General features: G+C 47.1%; 4 protein-coding genes across 4 annotated transcripts; all 4 read right to left on the bottom strand.

The window, feature by feature from the left end:
* Positions 1-169: 169 nt before the first annotated feature.
* N7503_006575 (type I polyketide synthase) lies at positions 170-7,683 on the bottom strand (the record flags this gene model as incomplete). Its single annotated transcript, XM_057066122.1, has 6 exons — positions 170-1,021; positions 1,081-6,282; positions 6,359-6,614; positions 6,686-7,022; positions 7,145-7,477; positions 7,587-7,683. The coding sequence occupies 6 exons, from the start codon at positions 7,681-7,683 to the stop codon at positions 170-172; spliced, it is 7,077 nt and encodes a 2,358-aa protein (XP_056919803.1).
* A 1,890-nt stretch (positions 7,684-9,573) lies between these two features.
* On the bottom strand, positions 9,574-10,926 carry N7503_006574 (uncharacterized protein; the record flags this gene model as incomplete). The annotated part of the gene is made up of 1 exon (XM_057066121.1): positions 9,574-10,926. The coding sequence occupies one exon, from the start codon at positions 10,924-10,926 to the stop codon at positions 9,574-9,576; it is 1,353 nt and encodes a 450-aa protein (XP_056919802.1).
* A 2,209-nt stretch (positions 10,927-13,135) lies between these two features.
* Positions 13,136-13,339, bottom strand: N7503_006573 (uncharacterized protein; the record flags this gene model as incomplete). The annotated part of the gene is made up of 1 exon (XM_057066120.1): positions 13,136-13,339. The coding sequence occupies one exon, from the start codon at positions 13,337-13,339 to the stop codon at positions 13,136-13,138; it is 204 nt and encodes a 67-aa protein (XP_056919801.1).
* A 3,844-nt stretch (positions 13,340-17,183) lies between these two features.
* N7503_006572 (serine hydrolase domain-containing protein) lies at positions 17,184-18,133 on the bottom strand (the record flags this gene model as incomplete). Its single annotated transcript, XM_057066119.1, is given in 3 exon segments — positions 17,184-17,513; positions 17,546-17,799; positions 17,818-18,133. 3 exon segments carry the CDS (start codon positions 18,131-18,133, stop codon positions 17,184-17,186), a joined length of 900 nt encoding a protein of 299 aa, XP_056919800.1.
* Positions 18,134-21,156: the final 3,023 nt, after the last annotated feature.

Raw genomic sequence — 21,156 nt, 5'->3', positions numbered from 1 at the left:
GGGCTCAGCAACCAGCATTTGAGTAAGGCTGAGCATTTGTTTATGATTCTGAGCTCCGTTATAGCTCTTAGTAGTAGTGGTGCGATATAACGTGTATGTATTGAGCTATGGAAGAAGCTAAGATTGATGTAGAAGGTGAGCTGGGATAAGCTACCTAGATAGGTACTAGTTATTGTGGTTCCTGCAGCATAGCAGAGGCGATAATCGTACACAAACTGGACACACTGGCCTTAGGATCCATGAGTGTGAGGAAAGATATATCGACCTTGGTGACGCTGAAGATATGCTGTCGAAGCTCAGATGCCAGCATACTGTCCATGGCAAAGTCAGACAAAGAGGCCTGGACATTGATGTTATCGACCGGTATAAGGACCATGTGCGACAGCTTTTGCGTAATGGTTCCCTGAGTTGCTGCGATGACCTGGGCTTCATCCTTGAGCGCGACTGCACTGCAAAGTGCAGATTCATGTGTGCTGCCCCCTTCGACGGCTGTGCTTCCTGATGCTCGCTTCAAGGTATTGATGAGAATGGAGAATCGTACATCATGGAGTGAATGCCAGAATGTTTTGAAGCCTTGTTCGTGGTATCGTTGCAGGGTCGTTACCTCCACTCCGGAGAGTAAAAGCGACTGCGTGATGATATCAGAGGGATGAGCGATGGTAGGGGGCTTGGAGAGGGCGAGATCGAAAATTTGTAGGACATCGCTCTCAGTAAGGAACCGAATTCCCTTCCGTAGGAGTAACTCTTCAATGTGAGAGTGTTCATGCAGATAGCCGATCTCCGCGATGGCTCCAAGGCCAAGTGCAATGGCAGGGCGACCCAGCGTTCGACGGTAGCGGGCAAAGACATCCAAGAAATTATTCGCGGCACAGTAGTTGCTTTCTGTAGCTGTTCCGATCTTTCCATTGATTGAACTGGTCATTATGAAGAAATCCAAATGAATTTCCCGATCCGACTTTGAGAGAGCATTGTGCAGGTTCCAAGCTCCCTCTACCTTAGCCGCGGTTCCCTCACGCCAGGACTCATGTGTCATCTCAGAAAAGATCGCCTCATGGAGTCCCATGGCAGCATGAATGATACCCCCAGGGGTAATGGAGCTGCTTCAAAAGCCCTTTCGACATCATCAGAGCTGGTCACATCTCCTTGGATGACAATACATTGGGCGCCCTGTTGCTCAAGGTCTTCCACAAGACGTCGTGCGGCAGGCTTCTTCATCCCGCTACGTCCAAGAAAGACGAAGGTTTTTGCACCACGGCTGACCATCCACTGAGAAAGACTGCGGCCCAATCCTCCTAAGCATCCAACCATCACATAACTCTTGTCCGGGTGTAGTTGTGTGACGAATTGCTCCGGCACAACTGGAATAATGAGATCTGGATCTTCAAAAGAGATCACAATCTTCCCCATACGAGCTGGATCATTGAAATGGCGAAATGCTCGGATCAAATCTGCTGCGGTGAAGCTTTTCAAAGGCTGGACTGGTTGGACTTTTCCATCGCGCAGTAGCTCTATAATACGGGTGTTGAGTCCGTGGTAAAAGCGCCGCATGGCGGGGGATTGAGCGAGGTACAATGAGCTCAAATCGAAGGCCGTGAAAGTGGTACTTCTCTTGAAAGAATGCATGGGCAGTCGACCATGATCCGTAATATCCTTTTTGCCAATTTCCACAAAACGTCCAAATTCCGCTAAACAATCCCAGCTCTCGAAAAGCAGGTCACCTATGAGCGAATTTAGGACCACATCAACGCCACGGCCATCTGTTAATGAGCGGATCTGAGCCCCGAAACCAGAAATGCGTGAATTCAGGATATGATCTGGTTGAAGTCCAAAGTGTTCAACCAGATTCTGCTTCTTTTCCTCGGTCCCAACCGTGGCAAAGATTTCTGCACCCATTAATTTGGCAATCTGGATAGCGGCATTCCCAACACCTCCTGTAGCAGAATGGATCAAGATTGACTCGCCAGGTTGCAGATGGGCGCGATGCTCGAGGGCGTAGAGGGCTGTTCCGTAGACAACAAGGACCGACGCAAAGCTGCGGAGGTCTTCGTGAGGGAGTAGCTTAACGCATGCATAAGCTGGAACAACTTCATGAGAACTGAAATGGCCAGGATACCCTACAGCAACATGATCACCGACGGCGAGGCCATCGACGGTTGATCCAATTGCCAAAACCTTTCCTGTATATTCCAAGCTGCAAGTGGCCTCTGGAGTCTCCACTCTACCACTCAAAGCATAGACATCCTTTGCATTTAGGCCAATCCAGCTGACCTTGACCAGAACGTCTTCGGGTCCTAGATTCTGCTTAGGTTCCTTGATGAATCGGACGGTACTTAGCTGACCAGGCTTTTCGAGTGAAAGGGACACCGGTCCAGCACTGCCTAGGGATTCTTGAACGGCTATGCCCTGGTGTTTGTTGCGGAAGTGATCGTTGATACGTTCATCTGGAACTCCGCGGCTCACAAGAAGGCCCGCTTTGCTTTGGAGGTACTCGTAGTCGGGCGGGCAGCCTTCTGGTCGCGCGATGACTCGGGCTACATAATAGGAGATATCAGCGGGGCTCGCATTCGGATCCATTTCCAGGGAGAAAATTTCTGTTGCCGGCTGTTCAATCATGATGGCGCGTGCCAGTCCGTGAAAGACTGCCCTAGTTGGATCGCTACCCTCATGAAGTCCCGAGCCACTGACCCAAACCATTCTTACTGGCTTCGCTAAGATCTTTTGAATTGCCGCGTATTCCTCTTGTGTAGCCCGCGCCATCAAATCGTGCTGAAGCTCGACAGTTGACACAACAAGAGTATTCTTGCTGATAGAGACGTTTCCAATATCCGTTAATTTACACTTCTCGACCGGTAAAGACAGATCGGCACCCAAATGATCCCGCAAATAATCATCATCTTCATGGGATGGTGTGCGGGTGACCAGAAGAACATTGTTGAATCTCTGGGAAGCGCGGTCGTTCTCCTTTGGTGCCGGACGAAGGATCCGTACACCCGGACCGGAAGTGTTCGATAAAGCGTGGGCAACGACAAATCTTTCACTTTGGAAACGCTCTTCATGACCGTGACTGGTATCTATGATCCGCGTAGCTGGTTTTGTATGGAGAGCCAGATGGTCGAGATGGGATGTCTTTTCATCCGAGATAACAAGGCCAAAGGTTTGATCCGAGGACGCCGTCACAAACGATGAAAAGGAGTCTTCAAATGGCAATGCATAGTCCTGAAGTGCAGCCACTTCCAACTGGCCGTCTGAGCCCAAGCGACCTAAATGGAAAGAATTGAAGCGGCGGTGGACTGTCTGTGCCTTGAAGAGCTCTGTTAGTGCCAGTTCTGCTAGGGACAGATCCGAAGAGAGAAATAGAATATCGGCATTTGGATCTTTATGCACAGTCAGATCCAAAACCATCATGGTGTCTCTGCTAGAATCTGGAAGAAGCCCGAGGTCGGTTGTTGAGCGAACATGATCTATGGCAGCGGAGAATGCGTTGTCGTTCGGAATGTGATCAACATCCGGCTTCCAAACAAATCGATACAATGGATGTCGAACTTCCTCCATTCGATCACTGCCGGAATATTTGACGAACTTCACCCCCTCAAAATGGGCCAAGGGATTCTGATTTGAGTCTAATAGGGCTGCATTGGTGTCATTGGTTGCAAACCCAGTCACGGTGGACGCAGAGCGAATTGTCGCCCCACTCCCAGCAGATGAAGGCGCCTTGAGAGTGATACGACCGAAGCTTTTTGGTATCTTTGCGACCATCGATTCCAAATGGCCTCCAGCACAAGCGATTAAGTTGGTTTGCAGAACATTGTCCAGAATTGCCGGATGTACAAAATACCGAGGCGACTGTTGTGCAGATTCGAATCGAGGATTGATGCTGTTCAACTTAGCCTGTGCATATAGAACACCGTTTGTATCTGGTGTAAAGATGTCCTGCATGTGCTGAAAGGTGGGACCGTAGCGCAGACCGCATTTGTGCATACTTTCATACCACATTCGCTTGCTCTTGGATATAAGACGACAATTTGTGCGAGGGAGCACATAATGCGCCAGGCTTGATCCCGTCTCCAATTTGACGGAACCGCGGGCGCGGATGGTGGGTTTATCAACAGCAATTGACACGATCTTGAAATCGAACCAATCTGGAGACTGGGTCAAATTTGAGATCTCACGGGGGGACAATTCAGTGCACAGTTCGATGAAATCCAGATCTCCGATGGGCAGCACACTAGGCAGGTCCACATTCTGAAGGCTGACGGAATAATTGGCCAAGTCTTGACTCATTCCGATTCCACGTGTTTGAAGTACAGCTTCCACGGCCATGCAAAGATAAGCGGTTCCTGGGAAGACTGTCTCATCCCCCAGCTTGTGGTCTCTCAGCCAAGGGAGATTATCAAGCAGTAGTCGGTTCCGCCAGCCAAAAGTGATCAGGTTGCCTCCAGGCACGGGGCTACCCAACAGTTCATGGCGTGGGTACTTTCGCTCACGAGTCTCGCGGGCTATACGAGACTCGTTCCATAGAAGCTTCTCGTAGTGCCAAGGATAAGTGGGAAGATCATGGAGGAGTTTGGGTGGGGAACTTGAGCTTGGATAAAGATTCTGTAAATGAGGGAAGCTGACCGGGAAGCCACTGTTAAAGAGTTCACCAGCAAGCTCCAGCAGAGAGCTCAGGGAGTCCTGTCCACGCTTGAGCGTTCCAAAATACAGAGTGGGTTTGCCCAAGGTCTGTAAAATTGGCAGTTTCAGTGCAGTATGTGGGCCAACCTCTACAAGGTAGAAATCTTCCAGCGAGATAGCAAGACTGAGTAACCCATCTGAGAAGTGTACTGGGGATTCCAGGTTTTGCCGCCAATACCTCGTAGTGCGAATGTCAGACTTTCCAACCTTCCGGCGAAAGACTGTGGAGAACATGCATGAACCTTCATTCTCAACATCATCCACCTGAGCTGGAGCATCAGGGAATATGTTGGCATCTTGAAGGAGACTCTCATAAGTTAGACCGACAGCCGCCATTTGATGCGAATGGTACGCTTTGTCACCGGTCTTAAGCTTGCGTGCGAAAATTCCCATCGCGGTCAGGGCAGAGACGAGGGCATCTACACCATCACAGTCGCCACTAATGGTCACATTTTCTGGAGAATTGATGCAAGCCACCCGCACCTGGCCTTTTCCCGCGCATTCTGTTCGAATCCACTCTCCAGCTATATCAGAGGTAAGTCCCACCGCTGCCATAGCTCCAAGCGGAGCGGAGTTGGCTACGGCAAGTCCTCGATAATATGCTAAAGTAACCGCTTCCCGCATATCAATCATATTGGCTGCATAGGCCGCCGCAATTTCACCAGAAGAATGACCAATGGCGCCATCTGCTGAAATACGCAATACTCTAAGAAGATCCACGAGTGCGATCTGCACTGCAGTGGTCATTGGTTGCGCATAACGAGCTTGATTCACCGGAGAACAAACTGACTTATCCTTCAACATTGTCGAGATTTTCCAGAAGGGGGGACTTGGTAGATCTGCTAGGGCTTCGTCCATTTGGGAGATAGCGTTGGCAAATACAGGAACCTGCAGCAATTCTTCCGCCATGCCTTGCCATTGAGCTCCTTGTCCGGTGAAGACGAATCCAAATTTGCGACTCTCGGCCAGTGCGGGCTCCGTTGCAGTGGCTAGTCGAAGATTTTGGAAGGTCAGATCTCGGGCTAGTGTCTCTGGCTGTGCAATCACAAACCCGCGGGCCTTAAGATGAGAGCGACGTTCGCCCAAGGTGTAGGCGAGATCTGCTGTGACACATGCTTGTAAATTTAGTTGGACTATCTGCTGAACCCGTCTTTCCAAGGAGTAGCTGTCGTTGGCAGAGAATGGTAGTAAATATGGCCGGGTCCGGTCTAATCTACTCTGAGTAGTGGTTGAATTGTCACCTCTCGAGCGGCTTGTGGCAAATCTGCCATATGAGCCAGGTTCTTCAATGATTGCATGAGCATTGGCTCCGCCATATCCAAATGCATTCACACTTATGCGGCGACCTAGTCCAGGGCTTGGCTTCGGGAATGGAGCTGCCTTTTGCACGAGTTGAATGCCGTTTTCCTTCAGCTGAAGCTTAGGATTAAGATTCACAACATCAATAGTTGCAGGCAGTTGCCTCCTTTCGAGGGCTAGCGTAGCTTTAATTATGCTAGTCAAGCCACTCGAAGCCTCTCCATGGCCTAGATTTGGCTTCACGCCACCCACAAGCAGTGGAGAGCTACGAGATCCTTCACAAAAAACCCGAGCAACTGATTGAGCTTCCTACATAGATCGAAATTATTGATTGATCAGCATGGGCACGGTACGTTTTGAATATGTGCCTTGTATCAGAACTCACCATTACATCACCGATAGCTGTACCAGTCCCATGCATTTCTACATACGCTGTGTCTGAAGGGTTTAAGCCAGATTGATCGTAAGCCTTTCGCACAACGGAAATTTGACCGTCAATGCTTGGTTGGGTAATTCCAGGGGTACGGCCATTGCTGTTTGTAGCAGTCCCACGGATGATGCTTCGGATTGGATCACCGTCGCGTAAAGCATCATCTAATCGTTTAACATATATGGCATTCACTCCATCTGCACGACCATAGCTGTGGCATTTCAGTCAGTGGTAGCATTTATGTATTTCATTCTTGCCATTTTCAAAGGTTCATTGACTTACCCGTCTGCAGATATATCAAAAGTGTGGCACACAGACGTAGGTGAGATCACGCCGGCTTGAGATGCAGAGACATGATGATCGGGGGATTGGAGGAGATTCACACCTGCGACCACTGCGGATTCACACTCGCGATTTCTCAAGGCGGAGACAGCTTGGTGTAACGCGTAAATCGAAGCAGAACAAGCAGTATCAATTGCACAACTCGGGCCCTTGAGATTGAAAGCATGGCTCACTCGATTTGCGAGGATAGGTGTTCCCATCCCTACTCCCGAGTAACGAGTGAGCCATTCCACATCCTTTGTCTGCAGTGAGGAGTAGTCTTGTAAAAAGCTGGCAACTTCGAGACGTCAGATAATTTCTTAGGTTACAGTTTCAGGAGCAACATATTCCGGCATGGACAATCATGCCAATAATGCGTGGAAAAAGCGAGAATTCTCGAAAGAGATAGTATTCACATACCGTAGCATCCAACTTGAGCCCCGGAAACTTGACTTAAAGAGTATCCTGCACTCTCAAAACACTCAAATACTGTCTCAAGTAGACATCGTTGCTGCGGATCCATATCGGCGGCTTCCCGATTGTTGATCCCGAAGAACTGGTTGTCAAACTGCCGTATGTCACCCTGCAGGAGGTATCCTCCTGGTCCCACCGCTGAGGCAGGCTCATCTTTGCCACCGGTATATGCGTCATTGTTAAAACGTGAGGATGGTATCGGCCCAGCTGCAGATCGTTCTTGGCTTAAGAAATCCCAGAGCTGAGATGGACTAGCTATGCCACCAGGCAGGCGACACCCTAGAACATTGGAAGATTACCATCATGATATGAATATAAGAGAATATGGCCAGCAGGGTACTGGTGTGGGGTAGTCGGGACTTCATGGGTTAGCTAGCAAGCCACTTACCAATACCAATGATTGCAAGTGCCGAAGGATCGTTCGGAGACCTCAGGGTCTGAGAAGACCCGTTTGCTTCATTCTCAAGGCCTGCCGGAAGTGGCATCTTGGTAGATGAATGCCCTTCAAGTGAGGTGGAAACTTAAAGATTGGAAGGTTGGAAAAAAAAAAAAAAAAGGAAAACATGAATGAGGCCGATGAACCTTCACCCGCATATCGAACTACTTAAGTACTTGGCACTATGCGTGCGCATCTACAGTGGCGTATGCGTATCAAAGGTTTGGAACAACGCTAGTCGGTCACCTAGCCCGATCGAGTGACCGATTGCTGACCGCTTACTAGTAGTGATACCACTTAACTGTTCATCACTTGGGCCCAAATATTCTGAGAAGGAAATTGGCCTTTCTCTAGTGGATAACCCAACGTCATCTTACTGAGTTATATGTCGAGAGCCATAATAAACTGCCCAGGTCCGTCTTAAACATGACTCACTGGAAAGTGAATGAATTGCCTGAACTTTTGAGTTGGCAGAATATAAGACGATAAACGGGGCTAAGTGGTGACTGTGTTCCAAACCTTTGACACGGGTCTGTATCGAGCCAACACTAGTATTACCGCTCATTTTGAAATGATTGCGGGCAAGAATGGCCAACAAACACCTTCCGCCCCACTACCGCCATCGTGATCAACATAAGTACTGTATCCTCAGCTCTTTAGCCCCCACTGGGACAGTCCCAGTGGGGGCCGCGGCAGGCAACTTTCCAAATGTTGGTTTGTTGGTTTTAGTTGCCACTGTATTTACAGCCCCAGATCTTCACGCACTTTGTTGGTTCTCGATCAGAAAGCGAATCTTGCTGAATTTGTTATTGATACGGGCTGCAATGCAATGGTGCTGTTTGGCGCCGATTAAGATGAAACTGAAGGCAGAACATTGTTCGAACTGAGGGTCAGGACGGAGTGGGTCCGCTCTTGGCGAGATTGGCTGCACGGGAGGCTTCCCGTCTTGACTTCTTACAGATAAGATGGTTGCCGATCTGGGGCGGCCCCCAACTTTGGATATTTAGAGACCTCGGGAGTGTCGCACCTCGCTTGGCTCATTAGTGGGCTTTTATATCTTCTGGTTTTACCTCGGTGGAATGGGAGTGGGCGGGTTTAATCTTAATTGAAACTGATTTTTAGGACAGTAGATTACAACACATTAGATTAAGGCATGTTGTCGAACTAAAGCGAACACGTACGCATTAGTACGATTCGATTTAACTATGAGAAAGTTGTGAATAGATGTCTGGCTGAAGAACTATCTGTGCTGTTCAGGGGAAAAACTCCAAACATGCGGGTGAGCGCTGTATACACTAGTCTTAGAGAGGAATAGTGGTAAACCACTCCTCTCCGACTTGACACATGTATCTATACACAGCTCCTTCGTCGGTATCTTTCAACTTTTATAAGGAGTTTCCCTTTCCCTATATCTATTACAAAAGTTGACCACCTCTAAACTGATGTAGAATTAGGTTTTGAATAGCTATGTCAAACGCCACGTCGCTATACGTAGAATCTCCTGGACCCTCTTCCTAGAAAAGAGCCCCAGTGCACACAGGTGACGGGAGTCAACGGACGACGGCTTGAGCAGAGCTCAACCGCTGAACCTTCCAAGGCTAGAAAAGTTTAGGTGAAGACCCACCGGTAATATTTACATTACACCCACACTAAAACAGGATCAGATTACAACAGCATACGTACGAGAGCATAACCACCCCCAGGGCTGGCAGTCAGGAAGTCACCCAGTACTCGATTTCGTGAAACGTAAAGAAGATGCTGACTTAGGTCTGGGTATTTAAGCCTTTGACTGACATCCTCGATTATTGGTTTCTTAGCTAGCCACCATTCGTTTCGTATTTTCCTTGATGCTAGAAATCATGTTCTTAGATACACCTCTGGAGCTCAACTTTGCCAGACCTTTCAAATATCCCTCCACATGCAGTCTTGATCATGATATTCATTGATGAAGGAATTCCTTGATAATGATTGACTTCCAATCTTCAAAAAATTCCTCGATAGTTTCAACTGGATAGAATGCTTCATTGAAATGAGTAGTGAGGTGTAGCTGACCATCACGCGTCCACGTATATCCTTGCAGTTTCTTGGTTATGAGGTCGACACCCGCCCACCAGTCCTCAATCTCAACGATATATCTCGGTCCCTCATAAGAAGTCTGAAGTATACTATCAACGAGGCCAAACTGGCTCAAATCTGGAGATGCTGTCCCATTTCCTGAATTGGCAACCTCAGCGGGAGTATCCACCATAGAAGTAAGAGCTTGGATAAGCAACGGCATAAAGCTGAATGCATCTTTAATGCCTCGACTATAAAATTCGGTAACAGCCCGACAAGCAGACTCGTAATCCTTCCCATCCTCTATGTTAAAACTCTGGAGTCTACCTGTATGGTACGCTGCGCCTGCACCCGCTGCGCCATCCCAAGGAGCCGGGAGGTATCTCCGAAGATTAAAAGGGTTCAATATTATCAAGCGGCCATCTTCGGGGGTCGAATGACGGACGGCTGCGACCATGAAAGCACTTGCCACAGCATTCGTAACGGTAATCCCACGTTCTTTGATCGCAGTGATCATCTGCGTAGTCTCGTCTTTGGAGAATCGGTGGCTGAGCCGAGCTGTAAATCCTGGGATCGTATCAGGCAAAGCGTGTTTGACCCAACTCACTGGCTTGGGATCAAAAACCACTTGCCACTCAGCATCAAAAGCCTTTTTGGTCTCCTCTGTAACCTTAAGGCCAGAAAAGAGTAAATCGTTCATCGTCGGTGGAAGGCGCGAGATTTCAGATCCATCGAAGACGACATCTACAGCTGGTGAGGACAAAATCCTAAAGAAAGCATCTTGAAGCAGCATCAAGCCCGCACCATCTGTGCGCCAATGCGGCGTCCGGAACATAAGCTCTTGCGATGCAGGTACCCAGTGAAGTTTGAAAAACGGAGATGGAGGAAGGCTTAGACATAATCTCTCAGCGGAAGCGGCACTATATTCAGCTTCTGGATGGACGATAAAAGTCTCCTCGAGCCATTGATCCATGACTTCTGGAGTAGGGACTGTATATCTGCACACGGTACCTGTCTCGTCGATAACGGTTGCGATCCGTGGATGGAGGTGTCGCAGAGCCTTCCACGCTTGCTTCAAATCAGGTACCTCGGGTTTATTGCGAAGCTTGATGACACAAATGATGAAATATTGTTGCTTTTGAAAAGTGGCACCCGTGGCACCGATAGTTCGATGGAATATTTCAAGGTCATCCAAAGGCCGCTCGTACTGGCCGGGCTTAGTCTGAATAAACGGCATTGTTTCGAGTATGAACAGTCGAACTCAAATGTGTTTTCAGTTGCAAAGGCTGAGAGATAGGAGAGTAGAGGTAGATCAGCTCCACCTGAGTTATGAGATGAGGCTTGAAAGAGGACTTCGGGACTTGGAGTATCTAGGTATTGCGCAGATGATTAACACCTAATAAATAGCCTCACTCAAAATGTCGGGAATTTAGCCGAGAAAATGACAATCAATACATCCAGAATGAGACATAGGACTAAACAAATAGATTCAACCTATTGGAGCCTTGGGAAAGATATTTGTGACGCATTTTAATTTGTAATAAAGCAAACTCTTTTCAGCCCCCAAATCCAGAATTGTGACGAGCACGTCATCAGAATGGGGGAAGCTAGATTCAAACATGGATGTTCCGTCTTAGTCTGATATACTGTCAAAGTACGCGTTTACTGAGCTGCCTCGACTAAAATATGTAGCCTTAGTCTGGCCATTATTAGCAATATGTGATTCTTCAGGCTTGAGCTCAAATATCTTTGGCTTAATACCATGACATGTAAAGACCATATATTCTAACAAATATTGCAGCACTCAACGTGGTTTATATTTATAGTACGCGATTTAGGTAGGCAGTATAAGTGGGTGATATAGGCGGTCAGCACCTGGACCAGAAACATGTCTGTATCAGACTGTATGTAAGTGAAAAAAGATGGTATCATGTTGGGTCCCAAGTTGCCAACAACACTTCGGCGTTTTGACCATTCATTGATCTCATTTTAACAGAAAATAAAGCAGAAATAGCCCCCAATGTTGGTGGCGGCTGGATTATATTGGATGACGTCACGCAACATTGTCTCTTGGTATGATAACGGGTCCACCGCGAGTGATTAAAAGGCTCCAGGGCTAATTCCAAGGTTCAGCCCCCACGTACTTATACTGTATACCGTATGAAGAGGCCGATCACTCTGTTTTCATGCAACGAAGTGGATAACCGGGAATGGATTGCAGCCATCGCCCCAGACAGCTTCAAAGTGTTCGGACCTTCCAAGTTTGGAGGTGATGATTGCAAAACATATTGAGAAATTATCGTCAACACAATCCATGGATCTCGGTCGCAATGCAAGTCAACTACCGACCTGCCTACTCCGGGTTCAAGAAAGTTCAAGCATCATCACCGGCATCGAATATAGCACCTACAGAATACTGAAGCAAGTGTATACCTTGAACATTAAGGTGAGTATTTCAAAGCCCTCGGGCCTTCCAATGTTACTACCTAGTGTAGTGGGGAACCCCCTCCAGCTGTTAATTGTAATTACAGGATAGACCGGAAGAGGTTTTTCCGACCTATATTGTGACACCTGGTTTTCAGTACACTGGTATGCTGGACCCGGATGGTATATCTACCAGCTCGAAGATAGTGTTGATCAACGCGCTTCTACGCCTCTCTCTACGTGCACATACAGGTGCTGACCACGGATCTCTGGTACAACCTGAGATTGCTGGTGTTGTTGTGTTGTCTAGCTGGATCGATCCGCACATCCTCGAGTGTGCTGCCTTCGAGCGTTCCCCTCTTCACTAGGTAGTAGGCACCGACAGATACTAGTACATATGCAAGCTGCACGTATGCGAAAGCCCACGGGTGCAATAACCCTGCTCAGGCTGTAAGGGAGAGTAAAAAAAAATGACTTGTTGATGAACTCAAATATGATCGTCCAAAACAAGCTCAATTGCATATCCGAGTCCATGGGAAATCAAGCCGGGGTTGCGGCATATGTATATCCCGACTCTATTGGGCAATGCTTGAAGTTCTGGACATCCAATTGCATGCAAATGTGTGTTGCGTCTATCAATTAATGTATGCAAGCATTCAATATTGAAATCATCATGCTTGAACAGAGAGCTAGAGGTGGCTTTTACATACATCGGCTAACTAGTACAACTTTATTGTTTGACTATTGCAGATGTACACACCATATATCCAGTGCTGAAACTTCGAATATTGGTGCTCATACACATGTGTTATCTATGTATGGGGTTTAGTGCAGCGCTTATCCACACTGACATGTGCACCTCTTTGCTTCAAGTTTGCATATTCAATCATTTGGGGTACGTTTGAGAGTTGAAGACATTCCATGGATATATGCAATGTACATGGGTAAGATGAAAGGTTTAGAGTGGTACCTAGCCAGTAGGGACTGTATTAAACTCTATATTTAGGCTGGGTTGGGACCATTCAGACCGCGTCCGCGCCGCAATGAGCCTCAGGCTCCACTTGTGAGATATGAGTGTCTGTTCCAGAAGAGTCTCCAAATGGATCCGACTTGGGTGGAGTGTCACCAGAATGATGATGTGTATCATCAATAAGTGTTTTGTTGTCCGCAAAAATAGGGTCGGGCAATTCGCTGTTTCTCTGAGATGTGTTCGTTGAAGGTGTCATTCTGTAGTGATATGCCCCACTAAATCTGTTTTGCCTAGAGCTTCTCGTTCGGCGTCTGAAGAGATTGAGTAGAGGCGCATATGTTGGAAGACAGGCACAGAAAGTGGCAATACCAAGCTGGATCTCTGACGCGATCTCCATTGCCGGAAAGCTTCTGGGGAAATGGATCGATGCTGGATTCCAAATAAAATATAATCGGATAATGCTGACAATGCAGACCCTATAAACCTAGTATTAGCAGGAGGGCCCGAGCCAATCAACGGTAGGGGTACTTGAAATGTTCTCACTCACATCCCACCTAGAAGAAGAATCCCGCTTACAGACAATTTCTTTGCCTTCGGTAGATTGAGTTGACTAATCATTATGAGTGGCATCACCAGCATGGCAACATCCACGCAAAAATTCGTGAACTCGAAAGAAAAAAGGACGTGTGTGGTAGACATGCAGTGGCTCTCAGATTCGTCGAGATTCCAGAACATTGGTATGGGGTGGCACTGGAAAATGAATATGAACTCGAAAAGAATCCAGAAGAATAATACAACGCCCACCATAGTCAAATTGAAGCGTTTGAAGGGGACGGAGATACCAAAGATGGTGTGATAGAGCGCCAAGATCGAGAGTTTTATTATATTGATTGCCGTGATAAAGATGACTCCGCTAAGGTAACCGACCTATTGGAAGATGAATGGTTAGCCCCAGTGATCTGCCAAGGTTCTTTGGTCTTCTAATATGTCGCCGGATCACTTGAGATTTTACCTTTAGAAGAGCCGTTGCCCAGACAGCGCCGCCAGTCTCCAGATTCGCAAGTATTTGGGGTACACTCCAAGAGCCAGGCCCCGGTCCGGCGACAATATCTATCGTGCTCGCATTAGACAAGGTCCCCTTTGCTTCAATTTTGGAGTGTTCGCGATGCTCGTCCAAACTTACAGTTAATTATCAAAGAATAGAAAGTAATCGTGAATACCAAGGAAAGCACGATCAATGCATCTGAAAGTTCCAGACGTTGTCTAGCCTGAAATCGAAAGACAAGTCGAAGCGCCACTGCTAGCACCGCTAATACTAGCATGGAGATGGTGGACCCAAAGTTGGAAGCACCACTCTGACTTAAGTGCTTCATTTTCAGAAATGTCCAGTGACCGATTTCATGCAATCGAATCCAGGGTTTCCCAAGCGCCTCAAAAGGATGGTCGTTATCCAGTGCCCAGTCTAGCGGAAATCAAGGAACAAAACATATGTGAAATAGGTGTTGCAAGGAAGCAAAATCCGTGGAGGGGGAAACAAATGGTGAAGACACCAAAGCTCCGAATCAGACAAAAGGAAAGAATTTGAGACCCCACTGGCACACGGCAAGGCCACCTGCAGGTTTGATCTAGCGCTGGGTTGCTTCGTGGGGGCCATTTCTATTTTTTGCTACCGAAGTGGACATCTGCACGGGTAAACCCCGCCCCCCTAATCCTGCGTGCTTTTTACTATATTGAGGAAACTTGATTGTCCGATTTCATTTGTTTCTCATGAGCTAGCTCCCGAGGTGGATTAAAATAAGAATCTCATTCTATCATAGAACGGGGCGCAGCTCAATTCGTCGAAAGTTGGTGACGAAAAAAGGGCAGCAGAGCCTTGGAGCACTTGAGGTCCTTGAGGGTCAGGAGGGTCAATCGAGGTGGGCTTCAAGGATGACGTGCTTGGACTTTTAAGGCGCCCTACTCTTTTTCAATGAGCAATGCCTAGGTATCGAAAATAACGTACTATTAGGAAGAAAAAAGGAAAAAAACAACCATTATTACACCGTAATACGCCACTGAGTTACCTTCTTGGTACCCGTACTCAGTATATTGGAATGACCGTGACGAATGAAAGAAAAGAAAACTTGGAAGTGAATCAACGAAATCGGAAAGCCACAGGAATTGACTTGCAGAGATCTACAACAATGGTTACCAAATATATAAAGTTCTGATGGGCTGATAGCCATACTGTGCAGATCTAGTATGGGGGCCAAATCTAACACCAGAACGGAGTACGCCGTATGGAGTACATGAGTGCGACACCTAATATTATAGTACTTGCTGATTCCTAGTTTCTCTGTGGGCCCGTTTTCTATATAGGATAATGGTCTATATAGGACTTGCTATAGAGAAAAGCTCTTATTTTCTATCAGTCTCCCAACATGTCTTTCACCGGGCGACGTGGGCTCATATCTCCCATGCCCTCCCACTTTGAGAAATGAAGACCTGATATTGATTTAGAAGGACTATCTTGACTCTTACTAGACGGGCAGGTAACTGTGGGCCTACGAAGCCAACGTAACAAATAGTCTTTCTTTGACGAGTCGGCCTGAGGCGGTTAGTTTTGCATTTCCAGATCCAGATATCATCAATATGGCCTTACTGCCTTCATTTGATGTATGTTGGACAAACCACGTCCCTTGGCCTGCACTAGGAGCCGAATATGAGGCTCTAGGAGCAGCACATTTTCCAGGGCCTTGGGGCCGTCTCTGGGATTGATGGAAGGCATTGATTGTTTGTTTTATTCATAGACTGTCCCAGCCACCCTATTTAGCAGATATGCAGCGTTTGACCATAAGGGCAGATTTCCCTGCCCTCGCTTTCAGAGAACCAGTCGTTCATGGCACGAATGACTTCCTCCGTCCGCTCCAGTAAGTTACATGCCCCCTCGTAGTCTTGGTGATCGTTCTGTTTCTATATACCTGTCGGGCCTTTCCTGACCCTCCTTTGCTTCTACATACTAAAAATCCCTCGTCTTCGCTATATGTAATTAAGTATCTTGGACTGCACTGCCCGGAGCTGTCCTAGTAGTTCAGTCCTCAAAATCATCTTGGCTGCTTGTACTGCGATTGGCGGGCTATAGATAATGAGCTTGATGTCAACGCATAGAAACTTGCCCGCCCATGTCCGATGTCGTTCTTCTACCCAGTTCCGGCATTCGAGCAGTGTGTATCGTACTGTCTGTGGTCCATGGCCACACTGACATTGATCTGTATCAGCCTTGTTTATGGCGTGAAGGTAGACCCTTAAGCCGATCTTGCCTGTACGCATCTGTTTAATTGCCGAGCTAATTGCTCTATGTACCCCGGCGTGTGTATCAAGGATCGCTTTACCCGCTCGCACTCCGAGCTTGTGGAGTTCTCTGCCGCATTGTCATTTCTTCCAAGCCTGTTCCCACTCGTTTCGCATCGCTCGGCGAATGGTAGACCTATCGGTTGCTATGAGTGTGTTGGTGTCCTGCCATGTAAATTCACGAAAATATTTTTCGTGGCAAGTCAGCCCGATATAAAGCAACGAGATAAGCCTTGTGTCCGAGCGCAGCACAGGTCCTCGGGTGCATATCGTCAATGATAGGCCATCTTAAAGTGACTATAGTTCAATTGCGACGGAACAAGTTTCTAGGTCATATGACCTGATACTCCATGCCCAGGTGGGAATCCTGCGGGAGGAGTCCACCCTGCCACCCGTCCCTCCTACTAACATCCGTGCCACCCTCAGAACATGAATATTGAACAAAATTGGATGAAAGGTGGCTGTGCCCATGGGTCCAGTGCATCTGGGCAGCAGGGAGATATTATGACTGTTCTTACTGTACGTGATATCTAAAATATGTTACTAGACCGGGGCTAGCACTGCGGAGCGTACTTCTCCTACCTCGACTTGACTTTTAGGTTGTTTCATATGCCTACCCCGGCACTGGGAGGCTTTCACGGTGACTTTTGTTACGTGATAAACTTGCCCCCGTGGACATCGTCATGGTGTGCTAGTCTACAAAAGGTAGCTCACATTAATATTGCCATGGCGGGTACTTAGTTGACCTTCACGGTAGAAAATCTACTATTTCAAAACCTCTCATTCGCTCTGTCATTGATTCGTCGAGGGTTGAGAGGAAGGTACTGTTTTCCGTCGACAGTACCATCCAGTGAGACCAACGATCCAATACGTGCTAAGGCACGTGCATTTGAGAATCCACCCATAGCGCCATTCTCAGACTTTCTGAATACAGGTTTATTTGGAATGATAGGGTACACCAAAGACCCTTGAAGTACCCGACCCAAAATGCTAGTGGGATCAACAGCAGTAAGAGGAACCATTTTATTCAATGGGAACGGAATAATATCAGCAGTTCGGGCCCATTCCTGCCTCAGGCAGACCAAGCTGGAAGTCAGCCCCTAGAGTTGTTTTGATCTCTTCGGTAATGAACTGACTCAACGATTTTCGAGTAATACGTCACACAGGCTCGCCTACCAGATGTCCATAAATGGAAGCCATGTGTGCGCTCTGGAACCCCCAGAATATACCTAGGAGGTTGGTCTGCAAGCCTTGCGGCGGTTCTATCCAGGCTTTGCAGTTCCTCAGCCAGTTTCAGGACCGATGCCTCCCTTTCTTCCATCCCTTTGGGAGTAAGCTTCCTCTCCAGGGTCATAACACCAGAAGAATGGCTAAGAATCTGTGAGACTTTAATGTTCTATTTACCATTCGCCGCAAATTCAGGCCAATAGGTCGCCACATTCTCATCTATATCCAATAAGCCACGATCAACGAGAATAAGAGCCGCCAGGCTGGTAACAATCTTGGTGGTTGACCATACTCCAGTAATCGTGTCTTTGCCCCATGGTTTTAATTCGGTCTGGCTTGCATCTGCATAACCACCCCTAAGGTCCAGAACATCTTTTTCCATTAATGTTGACACAAAGAGAAACGCCCACTTCATTGCCTTCGGCAAGTCTTTGTCGTATAACATCACGCACAGAGTCGAAGGCGGATCACAAAAGCCTTGCACTTCAGCCATTGTAGCAGCTGTTCTAAACGTGGAATGTTGATGAACACGACCTTTCGAAGCGATGGGTGATAAGGTAAGAATTTAATTGAAGTAATGTGGGGTGAGAGGTGAAACTGTTGATGGATGGAACAAGGTTTTTGGAGTCAGTCACATCAGATCACCATTTACATTACAGATAATGCAACAACTCGTATGTGACATAACAATGTCCCACATCCAATCCTGTATCTTACAGAGCAGTAATTCCACATGTTACAGTAGTCCGAAGTGACCCTGTCTTCGCTAGGTATATTACATTGATAGGTGCGGTATTTCTTGGCCTGGTGTGTCGAATTCTTGTCGTGAGTATTGCCACCTGCCTGCAGATCGTCTATCCTGGGGTCGGAAAATGTCCATTTGGTTACGTGGCGTCCCACTGGGGGAGGACCGCGTACCTCAAGAAGAAAACAGTAGACACGGCAGACCTGCAGGGATCCGCTTGTGGGGGTTAAGGATCGATACGGTTCTGATAGGCTCATGGTCGCAGTTCATTTCAGCCCCATGCAGTAGTGCCCCACCCATTCCCCACCGCGGAAGGGGAGGAAAGCACGTAATGTGCTGCCGCTCAAATTGGTCAATTTGGAAGTTTAGGGCGACCCTTGTGACTGTCAAGTTGGCCAACCCTCTCTGCCTAGGTATGGGATGAATTGGGGGTGGACTGAATGACTGTATCCAAACATACGCCCTCACTATCACCTGGGAATGTCTACATGTTTGGAGGATATGCAATTCAAAAGATGCATACTGCAAGCACGCCTTCCCGTCAAACCCTAGATTATGGTTGGGGTCCAAAAACCAGCGAGCTACGGCAGAAATTAGTTCATGTGCTCTGTAACACCAGTGTTGGGGTTTGGCTCCGTAGCTGAGTTGCCAATTGATCGGCTCTATTGCACTTCTCGGTAGAGTACGGCTCAAAAGAACCTGGCGGGGCGGGGGACGGAATCATTACTGACTTGGAATATTCTGCAGATACATCATGTCGCATTTGGGGGCCGTTTTAGCAAACCTGCCTAACACTGCGTATAAACCGCCTAATGTACACCGATTACCACCCAGTTACAACACCTTTTGTTTTTGTCCTCTCCATTTTCGCTATAGTCGAAACCTCCTCATCCCTGCCTACCTATCATTCCTCTTAAACTGGGACATTTGTTGATCGGCATCCTCTGCCAGGACACGATTTAAGGATTTTGAAATACAAATGATCATGAAGCAACTTAGCGCTAGTGGTGCTCTCAACCTTGGTGCCAGCATATCAATGCTAGTCTCATCAGTGGCTGATGTGGCACTGCGGCTTCTCTTTCAATCTAATTCTAGAAAAAAGTCTTACATTATCGGGTGAATTCATCAGGCTTGCTTTGCCACTTTCAATTATGTTGATTAGGCACTCCTCATTAGCAGTAGATTTTGCTCCAATTTTACAATCTCTTCAAGCTTAAATGTTGAATTGTATTGATGACTAAACTCCCGAGATCTACAGATACTACCACCGTCGCAGAACCTGGTATCTGCAGCCCAGCGTAAATCCTGGCAATTCTAGAGACCGGAGGTGCTACATGAGGGAAAAGCATGATGAAGGTAAAGCAGTTATAACTAGGTAGTAACTAACAGAGCACCTTGACTTAGATCCGTTATATTTACGAAGTATTCTTTACAGCGGCAATCTCCACAGCAGAACTCTCCATCCTGAGCCTCTACCACGCCATTTTTGGTACAGTATCTCTATCCCATTCAGGCGCTTCAACCTAGCTATGATAGTTGTTGTGGGGGTTCTTTTGGGCTTTATTGATGTTGCTTATCAATTCCATTGCCATCCCATTCATTCAATGTGAAATTCACTAGAATCTCCCGACCATTATTTGGCCACTACAAAACTTGTTTCCGCCTTCGAACGTATTAATTTTTCGTGAATTTTGTGATACTAGCGATGCCACCTTTTATCATCAGTCATCTGCATCTACCGAAAGTAAAGAAACGGTTTGTCAGTGGTGTTCTTTTTCTGGGTGGAATGTAAGCCATAGGCGCCTGCATGCTTGGAAGCATTATTCTAACAATATTTCTACAAGGCCTGTGTTACCAGTATAGTCAGTTGTACTATATTTGAAATCCAGGATCTGCATACGTCAGAAGTCTGTCGGCAATGCAGAATATTTCACACGTCCAGTTTGGTGTTGCTATCCTTTGCGCTTGCCTTCCAACGTATGCGCCTTTGCTACGTTTCTTCCGACGTGGTCTTAAGGGCACAAAGCAAAGCAGTGCCAGGAAGATATATCAATTCGAGCCAGGTTCAAACAAGGCAGCCAAGGGTGACAGCGATCTTCTTGACCTGGGCTTCACCGATAACAAAAGACTTATATCTCTAACCATGCACACGGCTCGAATCCCTTTTGAGACTCGAACGGAGCTGATAGCGTCGCCTCTCACACGAAGATGAATCGTGACAAAGGCCTGGTTTTTCAGATCAAGAGGCTATAATATGGTTGCATGACATTCTTCTCAATATAGATATTGTTGTTGATTGAAATCTAAATATATATGGGATTCAAAAAGTGGGGTTTCCAGTTTTGTCACATCAGGAGCAGGTGAATAGTTCAGTAAAGACATAACCATCGAAGGTTGAAAGATGCCTGCTGCTAGGTATAACAAAATTGCGTAGGAACTCTACAACGTGGGCCGTCAAGCACCATACCTTCATCAAATAGCGTCTTTATGCGGCCCCTCCTGCATTACACTAGGTAGGTCAATTACATTTGGCCCCGAATACCTTTGTATTGGTCATCATCAGCACATGTCCTGCTGTCCATTCATTCCCTGCCTTTTTACTTAAGACATATTCCCATATAGGATCAGTGTTAGTACGTTTGACCTCCCAAACTCTGAATCTTTCGGTCAAGTGGGATGGTCGGACCTGCCTTTGTGTACTAATAGTTGCATATGGGATTTTGATATATAGAGTAATTCGAGCTACTGAATGCCATGCTGGATATCATGTT

This window comes from Penicillium pulvis (genome assembly GCF_028828015.1).
Source record: "Penicillium pulvis strain IBT 33274 chromosome Unknown contig_5_segment0_segment0, whole genome shotgun sequence".
Classification (NCBI taxonomy): domain Eukaryota; kingdom Fungi; phylum Ascomycota; class Eurotiomycetes; order Eurotiales; family Aspergillaceae; genus Penicillium; species Penicillium pulvis.
This window is presented reverse-complemented; position numbering and strand designations above follow the sequence as displayed.